Source organism: Gavia stellata, chromosome 21 (assembly GCF_030936135.1).
Source record: "Gavia stellata isolate bGavSte3 chromosome 21, bGavSte3.hap2, whole genome shotgun sequence".
Classification (NCBI taxonomy): domain Eukaryota; kingdom Metazoa; phylum Chordata; class Aves; order Gaviiformes; family Gaviidae; genus Gavia; species Gavia stellata.
Genome location: NC_082614.1, coordinates 5,464,831 through 5,480,719, shown reverse-complemented (window position 1 = coordinate 5,480,719; position 15,889 = coordinate 5,464,831). Strand labels below are relative to the sequence as shown.

The window sequence follows — 15,889 nt, the reverse complement described above, 5'->3', positions numbered from 1 at the left end:
GAAGATGCAACAGAATCCAAATGTCTCGAGTATTGAATCAGGGAACTGAAAAAATAGATAAGAACTTAACATTGATATCATTAACAGAAATGAGACGCCAATGAGAATTTTTCGTCACAGCTACAAAATTCTTAAGGCAGATCCTCAGCAGTTTAAACCACTGTACTGTGTGCATCACTAGAGCAAGGGCCAAATTTATTTCTCTTTATGCATGTAAAACCAGAGTACAACTGCTGCCAGTGGTATTAATATGAGTTTACACCAATACATCAAAGCTGAGTTCATTTAGCTCTGGCAAATTAAGGGGCCCCTAAAGCATGATGATGGACTTCACAGAAAAACACAAACAGTGGAAGTATTTTACAAAATTGGAGACAAAAAATTGTCAGAAATGCTACATGTAACTTGAGGAATATGTTTTATGAAAAAGAGACAAAATTTTACTTTTAAATCAGAATATGCTGTAATTAAATACTATATTCTAGATAACCTATCCACAAACACAATTTTAAAAGGGAAAATTTCACTCACAATTTTTCAGAGGCATAAGAATGAGAGGTCTTTGTGAGGGCCAGAGATTCACACCAGAGATACTAAATTAGTGTTTCTATTTAAATATACAAGACAACAAATCAAACTAGATCAAACAAAACCAACTGAAAACCAAATCAAATGTAATCCATTCTGAAGTCACCTCAGCTCCGTTATTGTTAGATAATCCATATCAGAACTTCTCTGATAGAGTTTTCCTGAATAACCAAAATTCAGTTTTTCCTCTCATCCCTTCTTTTTTAGTAAAGAAAACCCCATAACTGTTCATTCAGTTCATTGCTGATGATCTTGCATCAGGACAACAACTAGCCAAACTGAATACACATCTGGCTCTGAACTGACCTCTCCAATCTATGGAATTGTTTCAGTGAACAGGAGCCAGAAGATGATATAGCTATATCTGCATCAATACGTTCGACAGCTCCGTTTTGTTGCCCACCCCACCCCTACAGTGGCAGTGAGTAACCCCGATACACTACAGCACAGGCATTTGCAAGGCACATATTCAAATGCAATAATAGAAATACAAATTAACAATAAAATATTTGTCCTTTTTTAGTACATTCAGAAATATTTTCTGGATCAAAAAGAAAAGGAAAGTTAATCAGCATAAACTTGCACAAAAAAACAGGCTGCTTCAGGATTAACTATAAGTAGGAACCAAACAGAGCAGTATCATCCACATCCAGAAGGGCTACAGCTATTCTTCCTCTTGAAAAATTGAATGCAGTTTGAACCTTCAGAAAAAACATGTTGTAGAGCGCAGCAGGGCATTACGTTTGTTTTAGATCTTCCATTGCTTCATTACTTCCACTCGGACAGCTGTGCAGCATCTTACATGTAAAGGCTCAGATATATCATTATAAAAAAGCCTCTTCATGAAACCCAATGTTCCTTTACAGATATGAATTCACCAGAGGTTTATCAGACAGATCATACTAAGAAGAAGTTTACAGAGCTCTGAAGTTCAAAACAAGATCATTTTTATAATTACTAATAACTTTTCTCTCTCTCTGAAGACCAGCAGCTGATCTTTTTAACAGAAAGTATCTGGAAAAGGTATCCTTTTACAAATGGTTATACTGTTAGTGTTATTTCAGTTAGGGACTAATAAGACATTCCAGGTAAATGAAGTTGACCATTGGGCAGAAAAAAAATCAGCTTAAAGCTCAAATTACCTTAACAAAGCAGGTCATGAGTGAATTTAGACCAAGAAATGCTAGCATTTTCATTAGAAAAATATTTTCTTAAAATCTAAGGCCATGAATAAGACAATCGTATTCATAAGAATGTCTGTTCAGAGGATGAATAGGTTTTTTAAACACAAATTGGCAAAACCTGGAATTTAGTAGTAAGAGATGGAATGTGAGATAGCAATAACGTATTTCCAATAAGACTATTCTTATTGAAACTTATTTGAAGAAATGAAGTAAACAAAAATTTTTGAAGAAATATACGGGAGAGGAAATTGTATTTCAGACTTTTATTAAAATCTGTTGATGAAGATTTTTCACTCGAAGCCTCTCTTGCAACAATTGTCTTTAGATTACGTTGGCTCTTCAAATGCACCAATTAATAATCTGAGGGTATCTAGCTACTTTTAGCGTTCTAAAAAATTATGAGAATGTATGAGACACTGCTGCTCTGAAAACTTCTCCAAAGGCCCTCAGCATGGATTAAGTAGTTATTCTGCAAATTTTTGTAATTCTCACAGGCACATAACAGTGTAAGCATATATTTTTATATAATGCTAGCTGCAAGAGACATGCTGAATTATTACTCTTCACATGGGCTATGTTCATCAGATGACAGGTTTTTGGATTTGGCAATAATTTTGAGTTAAATCTGTGCTTTTATACCATGATGAAGTTTCACAGATGCCAAGCACAGTTGCATTCACTGGGTTAACATCTATGACATTCAAACTGTCCTTAACAGTCATAAGAGCACCATAGGAATGGCAGATTAATTTTCTTTATAACAGGGTTAATGTGTTGAAAGAGCATGTGCTTATAAATAGCAGTTGTTACAGAACTCACTTCCAAAGTAGGCTTCTGCCTAATATTAATAAAAGATGTTCAACTGTGGCTTAACTGCTGATAAGTATTCCGAAAAATAATAGGCAGAAGCAACGATAGAGTGAAGTCTTCCCTTGACTTGACAAACAAGATTACAACAAACAGCTAATGACAAATGGATATATGAAATCGTTCTGAGCCATTAACATTCTGCACAAGGCCCTGAAGTGCCAGGATGTATCAATTCAATGATCGCTAAGGCACTTACTTGAACTCTTTTGCCCGAGAGCTGTTGCATGAATTCGGGTACATTTTAGGAAAATAGAAGCTGAGCAGACTAAAGTTTCTCAATTCCTTCCTTGCGATTGTGAGTCATTTCCACACAATATTCGAGATTACTGGGTGTATACACATTACATCAGTACCTCCACAGTTCTTGTCAGAGAACGTCTCACCTTCTGTCAGATGAGGATGTGCAAGATCAATGAAAAACACACAGAAAACATGGCAAAGCTGGATTTGGAGACAAACTACTTCATTATTACACCTTATTGAAAATATCTTCTCTGCAGAGGAAATGCTATTCCAGTTCCAAAATTCTACCACAGATATCCATGACGTATGCTCGTATTGCTGTAGAGTAAAGCCTGGGGTAGCTGTGCGTGCTATACAGGCAAAGGAGGAAGAGGGGGAAGAACAAACGGCACAAGGGTTGATTATTGATTAATTTCTGTTCTAATGGAAGCACGGGAGTTTGGACAGATTCCTTGAAGTACAGTGTACCCTGAAAACCAGGAGCTGTATGTGCTAGTCTTTACAATCTGTAAGATAAAGTTGGAAGCCACATCACTGTGACAGAGGTAGGCTTATAATGAAGCTTTAGAATGAAGAGTTCTTCTGTGCCAAATTTTTCGAGGTACTGAGAGCACTTTTCCACTCGATTTGTCATTACGAAATAAAAGCTTGTCTTCCTAGAATATTGTGCACATTGTAAAGGAGGGAAAATAGCTGTAAAGGCAGTAACTAAATTACCATTAAGAACTCTACTGTATCGGGGTGCCATATGCTGTGGGTAGAATATTCAGACTCTGTGGTATCAGGATGCTACAGAAAGTTCAGTAATACGACGCCATGTTATCCTTCTCCTTCTCAAAGCTTTAGCCGTACATTTAGTCTCCTATATGCTAGAGGATCCATTCATCTCACTCTCCTAGGAAAGAAAGCTTCAGGAAGTCTGGCTGGAAAGGCAGCACATAAGTAGTCCAGGCTCTTTAGGCTACATAATTAATCTGAATAGCTTAATAACTGGGGTTATTCCAAGCACTGTGGCAACAAGTTCTTGCTTTTAAACAGTTGTTTCCAGGCTTAGTAGCTGAAGCAATCTGAGGCAATCCAGGATAGTGTCACTGAAGTTTGAAGGGACTCAAATGTTGCCAGTTTTCAGTGAAATGGGGATTAGCATTTCAGTAAGATTTCCACCTCGTAGCTCATGTTGGTTCTATCCCATAGAGCTGTTGAATTATTACGGTTTCAGGTTTCAAAGTATTTGTAAATTGCTGTAACATACAGCATGACATTCTGCCAGTCTGGACGCTCAGTTCGCACCATTTCATTGATGTCCTGTTACAGAAAACAGATTGGTCAAAATCAGGAATGATAACCTTGTGAGTAACGTGGTAGTATTTTTACAAATTCCTAGGAACGGTAGATCTGTAAAGTTTCCACAGTTTAAAGTATTGATGAAGAAAGCTCTGTTTTCTTCCATATATCTTTGTATTACTTACAAAATGTAAGCAGCTATGAATAGACAGTTATTTTGTTGACTTAAGATTGAAACGTCTAGTGCCGTGTGTACTTGAGTTGTCCCCCAGTTAGTACAATTAGTATAGTAGTCAAGACTTTAGCCTTCGTGTACCCTTACCCTTACCCCAGCCTCACAAGTCAAGGCAATCTACCTAGGAACCGAGAGTCACAGAATCAAGGCCCAGATATTAATTGAAGCTAAACTTCAAAATTCATATCAGGGCAAGAGTCAAGCATCAGTAAGTAACTGAATCTCATTTTACAGTAGACTACTGAAATTCAGATTACTTTATACGTATTTTTGAGTAAAGAGGCAAGGAAGAGGGAAGTTTACTTTACTACCAATTTGGGTATATTATACTTTACCACCAATTTGGGTATATTATAGATATGTATTTCATAGTAACAGTACACCAGATTGTCAGTGAATAAGCAGGGTAAACAAAGCCTGATCTACCCTTTTCAGCACATGTACAAAAGGAAAACAGAGTGATGTAGTTTCTGCTAATTTTTGTTTACTGTAAGGGTCTATTTTGTAAGCTTTGGGTCCAGGAACCTCCAGAACACAAATAGGGAAAGTAATTTTTTTAAATTCTCCACATGAAAGTAGCTAAACACTTTCTTATTCAGGGAACAAGTAACTTCCCCTTACATTACCACCACTATTTACATACAGTAGCTTTCACACCCTTTTTCACCCTCCACCCATGCAATATGGACAAGGAAAAAACATTCCCAAACATACACATCGTTCACATTGTATATGTAGGTATGTAAATAGACACTAAATCCTTAAGATGGATACAATTTGCACTTAGAAGGTTTAATTATTTTTAGATTATCCGTAATTAAGTACATTACAAAAAGAAAGGACAGACAGCAACCATTTAGACTAACGCTGAATTATGTAAGAGTTACTGCAGTTATTTTCCACAATCTAGTTCTTACATCAGCACTTGGTAAGAAACTTCCACATTTCAAATCACTGACAAAGTCTAAGTACTAAAGCCCAACAGTTGCATGGCTATTGTCAGCAAATACAATGCTGAGGAGTAAAGGCTCTGATAAGGATCAGGGAAAGTGTTATTTTTAAAAATGTCTGACTTCATTGTAGTATTAGTTGCTAACTCTGGCAGCTTTGTTAGAATTTAGGTTACGAAAGTATCACTTCAGTACCATTTCTGATACTGGCAATTTTAGCTGAATTTTTGTGATTATTCACAAGCGCTTGGGATACTCCCAATTCCATACCTTCAGAAATCTTTCTTTTCTAGTAAATACTATACTATTGAAAACAATTTCTTTTAAGCTAAAATTTGTATAAGAAAGCTTATTATAAACAATAATTGAAAAACCCTTTCCATTATTTACAATGATGACAAATTAAAAGTCTAAACTGAAGAGTTAAAATCTCGACTCTCATATTACACTGAGCAAAAGAACAAATTACATAGTTTGATTTGTACCTGCAAAATTCCAAAAACCCAAATAATTTGAAAGTAGGTCAGAGACAGGACAGAATGAATGAATTCTTGAAGATTGTATCACATAACTATTTCTCAAATTATTCTCAAACAAATCCATTGCCTTTATTATTACTTCTTATGATATTGAGAGATGAGTTGTGGTGAATCTTCCTTTTACAGCTTAAGAGTTTATCTGCTATAGGCTATCATGCTGTTGCCTTTGCTGCAGCTGCTGGAGTACAGGTCTGTATCTCAGTCACTATTTAATGCAAAAAACATGTAAGCTTAAGTTGTTGATGACAATGGGTTTATTAAACAAAGCCACTGAGGTAGGGAGTACCTTTTATGTTTTTCAGTTAAATATGATACAGGGGCAATAACTTCTAGCTGAGCTCATCTGCTGCTATTTTTAAGTATAAAGCATCAAAATCTTTCAAAAGTAAAAAATAGAATAATTTGGGTTTTATATATGGAACATAATTCATTCAGTATGCATTTAAAACTTACCAGAGTAGATTTGATGCCAACACTTTCAGCTGCCTGAAAAGCCAACGTGAAGTTTCTTCTCTGCATGAGATATAAAAACATGTTAGTATCCAAAGAAATACTAGTTCAAACATAATAAAGTGGCGTTAAGAATGCTCATAGTAATGCTGCTACTTTGCTTCAAATGGAGTCTATAATTTGAACATAGTAATTTAAAGAGAGCCATAGGAATGAACATATCCTAATATTATCAAAAAATTTATGGAAAATTTTTATTAATTCCTCATTCAGAAGATAATGCTGAAAAATCATTGTCAGTGAAGAATGACCGAGTTATAAAATGCTAAAGAATAAATTATTTATTCCTTAAAAAGCATAAATAAAAAAATCTCTTCATGTGTTAATGAAATATTCTTTTATCTTTTTAGGAATTATCTTTAATAATACATCTCCAGATAACACACCAGTAGGTATTAACTATAGCATAGTAGAATACATACAGACTACTCTGCAGTCTTGACATCTTTTAGTTTACCTTTATTTGATACATAACACTTAAGAGTATCACAGTCGCTTATCAGTATGAGAAAATAGGATGAAACAACATCCTTGTGATATTGAAAGAGACGAATAAAACATGTCAGGATACAAAGTTAATGGATTTAAAATCTTTCAGCTTAAACATTCCTTGCTTCCAAAACTCAAACTGAAAACACTTCCCAACTGTGTGTGTTAAATAAAATGCCTCAAACTTAAATTTATGACCTTCTCTTATTTTTCTTTCTTATATCTTTTCCAAAGTTCCATTTAACTCAATGATCTCATAATATTAAAAGGTTATAATAAGAATAGCAGCAAGGTAGTTTGAAGTGTTTCAATTATGATTCCTAGTAATATTGGGGTTTTTAGAACTCAGATTTGTTCATTCTTCTTTATTAATCCATATTAATTATATAGTCTTGCAGTCCCAGGAATGGGATTTTTAATGTCGTACCTTGTCCTGGCTGTTTAGTTCTTGATAGGGAATATGGGCTGGGAGGTATGTATGGAGGACTGCACAGAAAGCCAAGCCATCATTCCAGCTACTGCTGAAGTTTGTTATGTCGATATTCTTCAAAGAAAAAAAAAAAACAACAACAAACCAATATTAAAATCATAATCTAACAAGTATTAGTTCTACCAATCCACCAATACTTGTGGGGGTTTTTTTGTGGGTTGTTTTTTATTTTTTAATACCTTTGAAAAAATCATCAGAGAAAGCCAACAGCCTAATACTAAAGTTCTGTGGTAAGAAACCAAAATCCACTATTACAGAGAACAACAAAACAATTTAGTGATAAGAAAGTCAGTTATCTTGTATATTAATTCAAGGTAATATTAAGGTCCCCCCCAAAGGAAAAAAAAAAAAGTGCAAAATGTGTGTGCATGTTAAAAGGTGTAAAATGTTGCGCTAGGGAGGGTAAGAGTATAGATTTGGTACAACTGTACGCACCAAGACAGAAAAGCAAATGAGTTAGAGATGTATGCCTAAAATCCCTGAAACAGAGCATGTGGTAGTATCTCTATTGATGTAAGATTTTACTTTTCTGCTTCTACTGCATTAATTTCTAACTGATGAGGACAAGCATTTTCTTTTCCAAACAAACCATTTCTATACAGAAACTTATGTGAACAAGATCACAAACAAAAATTTTCAGTTGGAAATAAAGATGTTCCAACAGATTTAACACTGGCAGTGGCAGGGAACAATTATCTTTGGGACTGGAACTGAAAAATGAAGTCTTGCACTCTTGATCTTTTAGTTCCAGTAGGAAACTCAGTGGCACTGGTAAACACATGTCCTGAGACTGTATGTATTATTGTAAAAAGAGTCAGCCCAGTCCAAAAGAGTTATGAACAAGATGCCTCAGTGACCTTTTAAATTACAGTATACTTGGCTGCTGGCAGCCAAACAATGGTGGAGAGGCTAAGTGGATAGCAGTCAGTTTAAACTTTAATGAAGAAACAACCAGTAACAACAACTCACAGTTTATCTTTTAGGCCTTTATGGAGAAATACAAATATGTTTTAATATCTAACTCACTTAACCAGGCTTAAGCAGAAGCTAACTAGCTCCCCTACTTAGTTTTAAAAATTTTAATGTAGCAGGAACTATAACCTCCAGTCACAGAATTGCAGAAATATAATCACACAAGTCAACCTTTCACCTGACAGCAATTTAATAGTCATCACCCATCTTTGACAAGACACCAAAACTTGTCATTCCTAATGCAGAAAAATCCACCCGGAATCAGTGTTACTGTGCCACGCAGGCTGGGAACGAAGGCAGTTGTATTTCTTGTCAAACCAATGATTTGGATTACAAATGGAAAACAACTGCAATCCCCTCCAACAGAGGAAAAAAACAAAACTAAAGGCCATTTCTAGAAGAATGTGAGGGAAATCTCTATTTCCTGCTCAGCTTTAGCACTTTTTATACAAAGTCCACCAAATGCAGGTTCAGACTCTGGTGACGTAAGCGTACGTGCTGGGGCTCACGATGCCCAAGGCAGTGGCCTGAGCCTCGCCTGCTCTCCTGCTGCCTGCTTGCAAACGGAAATGCCATTGTTGGAGACCCCCAGTCTGTGGGAACATGTTCTTCACACAGCTTCCTCAAGCCACAGGGGTGGGAAAATTTAAAAGCAAAAGAAAAAAAATGAAGCTCTCCCTCCTTTCTCCTCAAGAGAGACAGGAAATTGGATTTAAATTAATGCTTGGTTAAAACTTTTTCAATGTTACTTAAATTAGGCAAACAAATGCAACACACAGTACAAGGCTTTTTGTATCAGAAACGGTGTGGTCAGCAGGAGCAGGGAGGTGATCGTCCCTCTGTCCTCGGCACTGGTGAGGCCGCACCTCGAATATTGTGTTCAGTTTTGGGCCCCTCACTACAAGAAGGACATGGAGGTGCTGGAGTGTGTCCAAAGGAGCAGCGAAGCTGGTGAGGGGTCTGGAGCACAAGTCTGATGAGGAGTAGCTGAGGGAGCTGGGGTTGTTCAGCCTGGAGAAGAGGAGGCTGAGGGGAGACCTCATCGCTCTCTACAACGACCTGAAAGGGGGTTGTAGCGAGGTGGGTGTCGATCTCTTTCCCCAAATAACAAGCGATAGGACAAAAGGAAATGGCCTCAAGTTGTGCCGGGGGAGGTTTAGATTGGATATTAGGAAAAATTTCTTCACTGAAAGGGTTGTCAAGCACTGGAATGAGCTGCCCAGGGAGGTGGTTGAGTCACCATCCCTGGAGGTAGGCATTTAGGGACATGGTTTAGTGGTGGACTTGGCAGTCTTAGGTTAACAGCTGGACTGGATCTTAAAGGTCTTTTCCAACCTAAATGATTCTATGATTCTATAAAAAAAGGGAAAAAATATCAGATTGTTAAAGGCAATAAATTCCTACTTGTGACTGTTCACAAAGTTACTTTTTGAAAAGTTCTTTCCCCCTACCTTGTAACCAGTAATGCCTCAGATCACATCTGTATCAATAAGATGGATAAAGGTAGGGAGAGGGACTTTTTCTTGTCACAGTCATCTGTGGCAAGCTAGTTATAAAAATCAAATATGAATGACCATGTTTCCTTTGCTACACAATCTACTGAGGGAGAAAAACTCAGTCCTGGTTTTCACCCCTTGGCTGAAATATTCTCCCTCCTTCCCCAGATTGGCCAAGTGACATGGGAAGGGGAAGAGAAAGATGTACATTGGCATTGTCACAGTGAAGTTAAACACAGATCTGCTCAGACTTACATGCATGCATTGCGCCGAACTATTAAGAAAAAAAAAAATCGTACTAGTTAATGCTATTGAGGAGCATTAGCAAATTTTTAAGTCTCAGGACTGCAAGGTTAGATATGACATTCCTTATTAAAGTAAGGAGGAATGCTGAAGCATTCCTGAATCTGATTAACAGTTTCTAACACACGTGTTTCCAATCTAGTGACTTAATGCTGGACATAGTTTCAATAAGTACCTGTTGAATTGGTATTATTGCAGAATATACTCTATTTACCACAGACCAAGACTCCATTAAAGTCAGTCACCAGTCACTGTACAAATAAAATAAGGATTGGTAGTACCTTGCCTCACAGAGCTTACAATGTCTTTTTTCTCTTCCAGGTTGCTCCACACATTTCAGAGGAAGCACAGCAATATTTATCTGAAACTTTAAGAGTTTGAGCCTGAACACCAGCATCACTGAAGCATAGATGAGATCTCAGTACTGAAAGAGGGATGGAAAGGTACACAGCCTTCAAAGTGAGAACAACAGCTTATATTGGAAATGAGAGAGCACAAAGACAGGAGAAGCAAACAATGCAATACTGTTAAAGCAATGAGCTGGAATAGTGATCCTTGCAACAGTCAGGATGGACACCAACAGACAAGAATGCATTCATCAAAATTAGAAAATAGGATGCTGCAGCGACATGTATGAAATCATCAGAACCTACACCTAAGGTTTGACCCTGTGGATGAAGAAGGAAGACTTGTGCTCAGAATATATGAAGAAAGAAATTGCAAGGTATCAAAACAGTCTGGATGAGCTAGAAAATAGACCTGAAGAACAACTGGGGCTGAAGACAGAACTCTTCACATGATTGAAAAACCAGGAGGGGTGCTCACCTCCAAAATCTAGAGATATTTTTTATAGTTTTGTAAGTATATTCCCTCACCCCAACATGTGAGCAAGATAAACAGGGTAAAGTTGTGCTGAAAATCGTAAATGAAACTAAAACAAGAGACAGTCATCTTCCTTTAAACATTACAGTTGTATAAACTGAAAATTTCACTTTAAATATTAGTAGCATCCACAGAATGTTGAATTTTGAATACAAACATTGGAAAAAAGGGCCAGCTAAAAAAGTTCACCTACAAGTTTGGTTGGTTCTCAAAAATAACTTGGAATACCATATTTTTCTACATCTTCCTGTAGGGTCCAGCGTTTATTATTAAGACAACAAGCAGAAAACAAACCCATCATCCAAGAATCTTAATGTATCCAGAGAAGCTGAATTACATACAACGGAAGGAAACAATTAAAAGGGACTGGTTTCTGTTTCCAATTGCTCTGAGCATTATGAATTATTATTACCTCTCAGACTAAAAAAGTATGATATTGGTCAGACACTAAAAAACAAATCTAGAAACTGGACAGATTGTCATTTAAACTGAAAATTTATTTTTTTATGTAGGGCTTTGAGCACATAACTGGCACATTTAAATAGAGCACAATTTTATTTCCCAAATGCTTTTAACTACTTGTGGTTTTTTGAAAAAGCTTGGTCAGTATAATGAAATCAATCTTGCATTAAGCTCTTATTTCTCAAAGAATTGATGGTAAACAGAACATCAGCCTAAAAACTCTGACATAATTTCTTCTTTGTTACTGCTTTTATTAAGTAATTGGCTCTATTAAGAGAATTCTGCTGGAATCTAATCCGGAATTTTTCTTCAAGCCATTTCAGACCACAAAGTATTAAAGCAATTGAAGGACATACTTTCAGATAAATTGTCAAATGAGGAATAAGCCTTTCTAGAGATAGGTGAACTACAAGAATATTTATCAGTTCTTGTCTATTAATGTTTAATACTTAGGATGGGAGTGAAGTCACCTCTAGTATTTGGGAGAGATTTTTTAAAAAAAGGCAATTCTAACGAAAGGACTTAAGCAACAGGCTGGTGTCATAAAAAGATCTGTGGAAGACACTTTCCAACCAGCAATAAAAAACAGAGTTAAAAACTTGTAAGACTTTTCTAGAGACAGAGCATAAGAATATAACGTTTTACATAATCAAAAAGACCAAATCCTATAGTCCTTTCTACAGCCATAAGAAAGAGGGGGGGAGAAGATGGTAGGGGAACACCCTGGTGGATCCACAACTAAAAAACATTTCAAGCATGACTCAAGCTCCTATTAAACTGCAAAGTGCAGAGTAGGAGCAGTCACCACAAAATGAGTATTCTCTTGCGCTCACATAGAAAAAAAGGAGTAAGAAGATTCTTCCTGAAACAAGGTTGAAATGTAATAGGAACAAAACAATCCATCAGCTTAGGCTGAAATACAATAGTGGTTAAACAGTAAACGAACTGGATTTGAACATGAATCAGAAACGCATCCTTGCAGTAATGAAGGCAAACTGTATCCTGAGCGGCACCACTAAGAGTAAAGCCAGCAGACCAAGGGATGGGATTCTTACACTCTACTGGGCCCTTGTCAGTCTACACCTGGAATATTGTATAGAGCTTTGGTCCCCACAGTTCAAAATAGTCACTGAAGAATGAAAAAGGGATCCAGCAGAGAGTTACCAAGATGATTAGATGGTTGGAGAACTTGACAGATGAAGAAAGGTTGAAAGAATTGGTTCATTCAGCCTAAAGAAGACATAATCAGAGTCTTCCAATACCTAAAAGGCAGTTATAGAGAAGATGGAGGTACTCTCTTCACAAGGACATATGGCATCAGGACAAGACGCAACAGGCACAATTACTTTCCAGGGAAATTCTGTCTGGATAAAAGAAAAAAGTCTTCACCATGAAACAATTAAGCATTGGAATAGGGTGCCCAGAGAAGTGGAAGAATCTCCCTCACTAGAAACGTTCTAGACTGCTTAACAGGGCTCTACATAATATTAATCTAAGGTCTCTCTCAACCTATGACTTTTTCTAGAATTCAAGATTTTAAAGTGTTTTTAACCAGTGAAGTCCTAATTTGAAATTGTCTCCTGTTGTTTTTTGCAATAATCCTAAATTAACTGAGGGTCTTCTATAATGAGTGAAAATACCTTTTTTTTAAAAAGCAAGAAACAGATATTCACTATTATGACCCGGTGATTCAACTTTCTTTTTTTTCCCCCCAGAAAACTCCACAGCTAAAAAACCTCGCAAACACAAAAAAAACCCCAACTATAGAAACCACAGTTTTTAACTTATAGTTACAAACTAAGAACAAAGTTATTTTAACTATCTGTTCAGCAGACATACCCACAGCTGTCTTCAATCTCCCTGAACTTCGTATATTACAATTTGAGCAAAGAAGCATACTGCATAGCAGCTATTTCTCCATCCCTTGCTCTGCACAAGGAGGAAAGGTTCCCACATCCTAACTCAGTTTGGCTCACAAAGGAGTTAGGACATGGAAAAAATAAAAACATGTGTTTATGTCTCTGTTGTATTAGTTAATGAAATAAGTGGGCTGAGAAAGCAAAAGCATTAATACGATTCTGTACTATAATATATTAAACCATTAAAATAAGATTTGAGGTTTAAGTGTACAGACCTTGGCAGGCTTCTTCCCATGACAGAAAATTACCATTAGAAAGCTTTTAAAAGCTTTTAAAGACACAAACACACACAAAAGAGTGTCCATTAAAAAATTTAAAAAGGTAAACTACAAAATAACTGCTATCCACACTCCATTGAATCAGGATTCACTGATTCTCAAATCATGGATTAAATCTGAGGCTATCAGTACTTCTGGCAGTAGGTGAGAACGTAAAAGTATTTCTGGAATAGACTTAACAGCAGTCCCATCTACTGCCTCTTCAATCCCAGCTTCTGAAAAGGCAGTAAATGGCAAATATAAACCATCAAAACCCTTGAATATTGACTGTTAATGTTTCTTTCCATACAAGAGACATGTTATTTTTCAGTTTTGGCACAAAAAAGAACCATAAAAGGAGCAGTCATTCTCAAAAAAACCCCAATAATAGCTTCAGACATTAACATTTGAAGCACTTAGAGATACAGACAGCTTCATAATTTATTCTAAATTTTGTTGTAATTAAGTCTAACAAGTTGACATTTCTCTTGTATCAGGATCCAATCCAAACAGAAAAAGGAAGCATGTCCTTCCTTAACTCAACAATTTTTGGCTAAAGCATCACTGCTTAAACCAAGGAGAGAAGTGTTTTAGCAGCCTGACTGCTTTGATGAATCAACCAGACAGCACCAGGGAAAGCATGAACACCCTGGACTCATTATTTGAACACAGGCTTACATATGCACACAGTCTTGTCCTCTTTTTGTGCTTTTTTTAAAATCAATGTAATACTTTGAGTAGAATATGATCTAGCTTAGTGTTGATCAAGACATGTGTATATAAGAACAGGTTTTGAAAAAAGCAACCCGAACCATCTTTTACCTTTAGCTTTGTTATTCTACACTTACTACTTGAGCACAAATGAAAGCATTGCTTGATTTCAAGGTACGTTCAGCATAGCATTAGGTACACATACATTCATACTCAATCACACTGCTCAATCACTAAATAATTTTATTGGTTATTGCTGCCATGTAGATAATAAGTTTTAAATTTTTTGTAAGACATGTAGCTTTCATCTGTATAGGAGGTAGAAATTAGGCGGTCTTTCCAGAAAAAGCAGCGCTGCATAAATTAGAGAACAGGTACTACAAGGCTACATTAAGGAGGTCTTCCCGTGTATCTGTAATTAGAAAGTGTGGAAAGCTTAAAGAAAGGTTAAAAAAAATTAGTCTAGTCTTGCTGCTATTTTGTGACAATTGCTTTTTTTGGTGTCAGACTTCTGGAAGTGAATTATCTCTTAGAATGCTGACAAAAAATGGAAAATAAATTGAAATATTGCTCTAGATAAGAATGGGTAAGGATATGTGTGTCCTGTTTGTTGGTCCCCTTCTTAATATGAAACAGGCATGCTCACATCCTTTTTTTGACTTTTATTAGTTGTGTACTCTACTCAAAATGAAAGTAGCTGTGTTCCAGCTAAGGTAAATGCTCCGTAACAGCTGGACGGGATTCCTTTAGGTTTTGAAGATATCTGGAATTTATGACAGTTTTATGACACTGCACATGTTTTAGAGGAGCCAGGGGGATTCTCTTCTCTCTGGAAAATACAGGACTTGGTGCTGTACTCTGAATCAGTATGTCAGATCCTGAGTAAGCTAACAAATGATCAAATATTGAGTATTTTGTGCCTGCTCATCTGAAAACTAAAGGTGGTTCATTCTTCCTTTACCTAAATACTTAAAAAAACCCCCCTTATCTTAAAAGAGCAACTCTCCTCTTTCATGGCTTAGGGATCTGTTCTGCCCTGCATATAATTAAACTCAGTAACTTAGTGAGTGCAATGCTGTCTAGACTGAACAGGCTCTAGATGGAAGTTAATACAGAACCTGCCTGCTGTTAATTCTGCAATGACCTTCTGCAGATCACCATTCTCCAAACCTAAGCTTCAAGGAGAAATTCTGCTTGCAAATAACATTCAGACACCATGTATATTAAAACCAACAATACAGTAAAAGAAAAAGCCATACAGTTTCTTACATCAGTAAGAATTTATCTTACTTTCATTGGCTATTTTAACCTTATTTTTTTATTGAGGTACTCTTTAAAAAAAAAACAGATTTGGAACACAGTTAAATATTGTTTCACCACTACATTTCAAGAAACCTATTTAATTATTCCTTTCCAAATTTGCTTGACTAAATCAAGAGAACTCCAAAACAAAGTAATTTATCACAGCTTTTTTAACAGGGTTAGGTATTAGCTTGTTTATCATA

General features: G+C 36.4%; 1 protein-coding gene across 2 annotated transcripts in view; it reads right to left on the bottom strand.

Moving 5' to 3' along the window:
• Positions 1–475: 475 nt before the first annotated feature.
• Positions 476–15,889, bottom strand: part of SPECC1L (sperm antigen with calponin homology and coiled-coil domains 1 like) — a 52,589-nt gene continuing 37,175 nt past the window's right edge. Inside the window, exons 13-15 of one of the 2 annotated variants that reach the window (XM_009817472.2) lie at positions 7,320–7,436; positions 6,347–6,406; positions 476–4,190 (exon numbers count right to left, since the gene is read on the bottom strand). In XM_009817472.2, coding sequence (XP_009815774.1) covers positions 4,101–4,190; positions 6,347–6,406; positions 7,320–7,436 — 267 coding nt within the window. In that variant the 3' untranslated portion in view covers positions 476–4,100. The remainder of the gene's footprint in view (positions 4,191–6,346; positions 6,407–7,319; positions 7,437–15,889) is intronic. The other variant, XM_009817471.2, reaches the window with a different exon arrangement.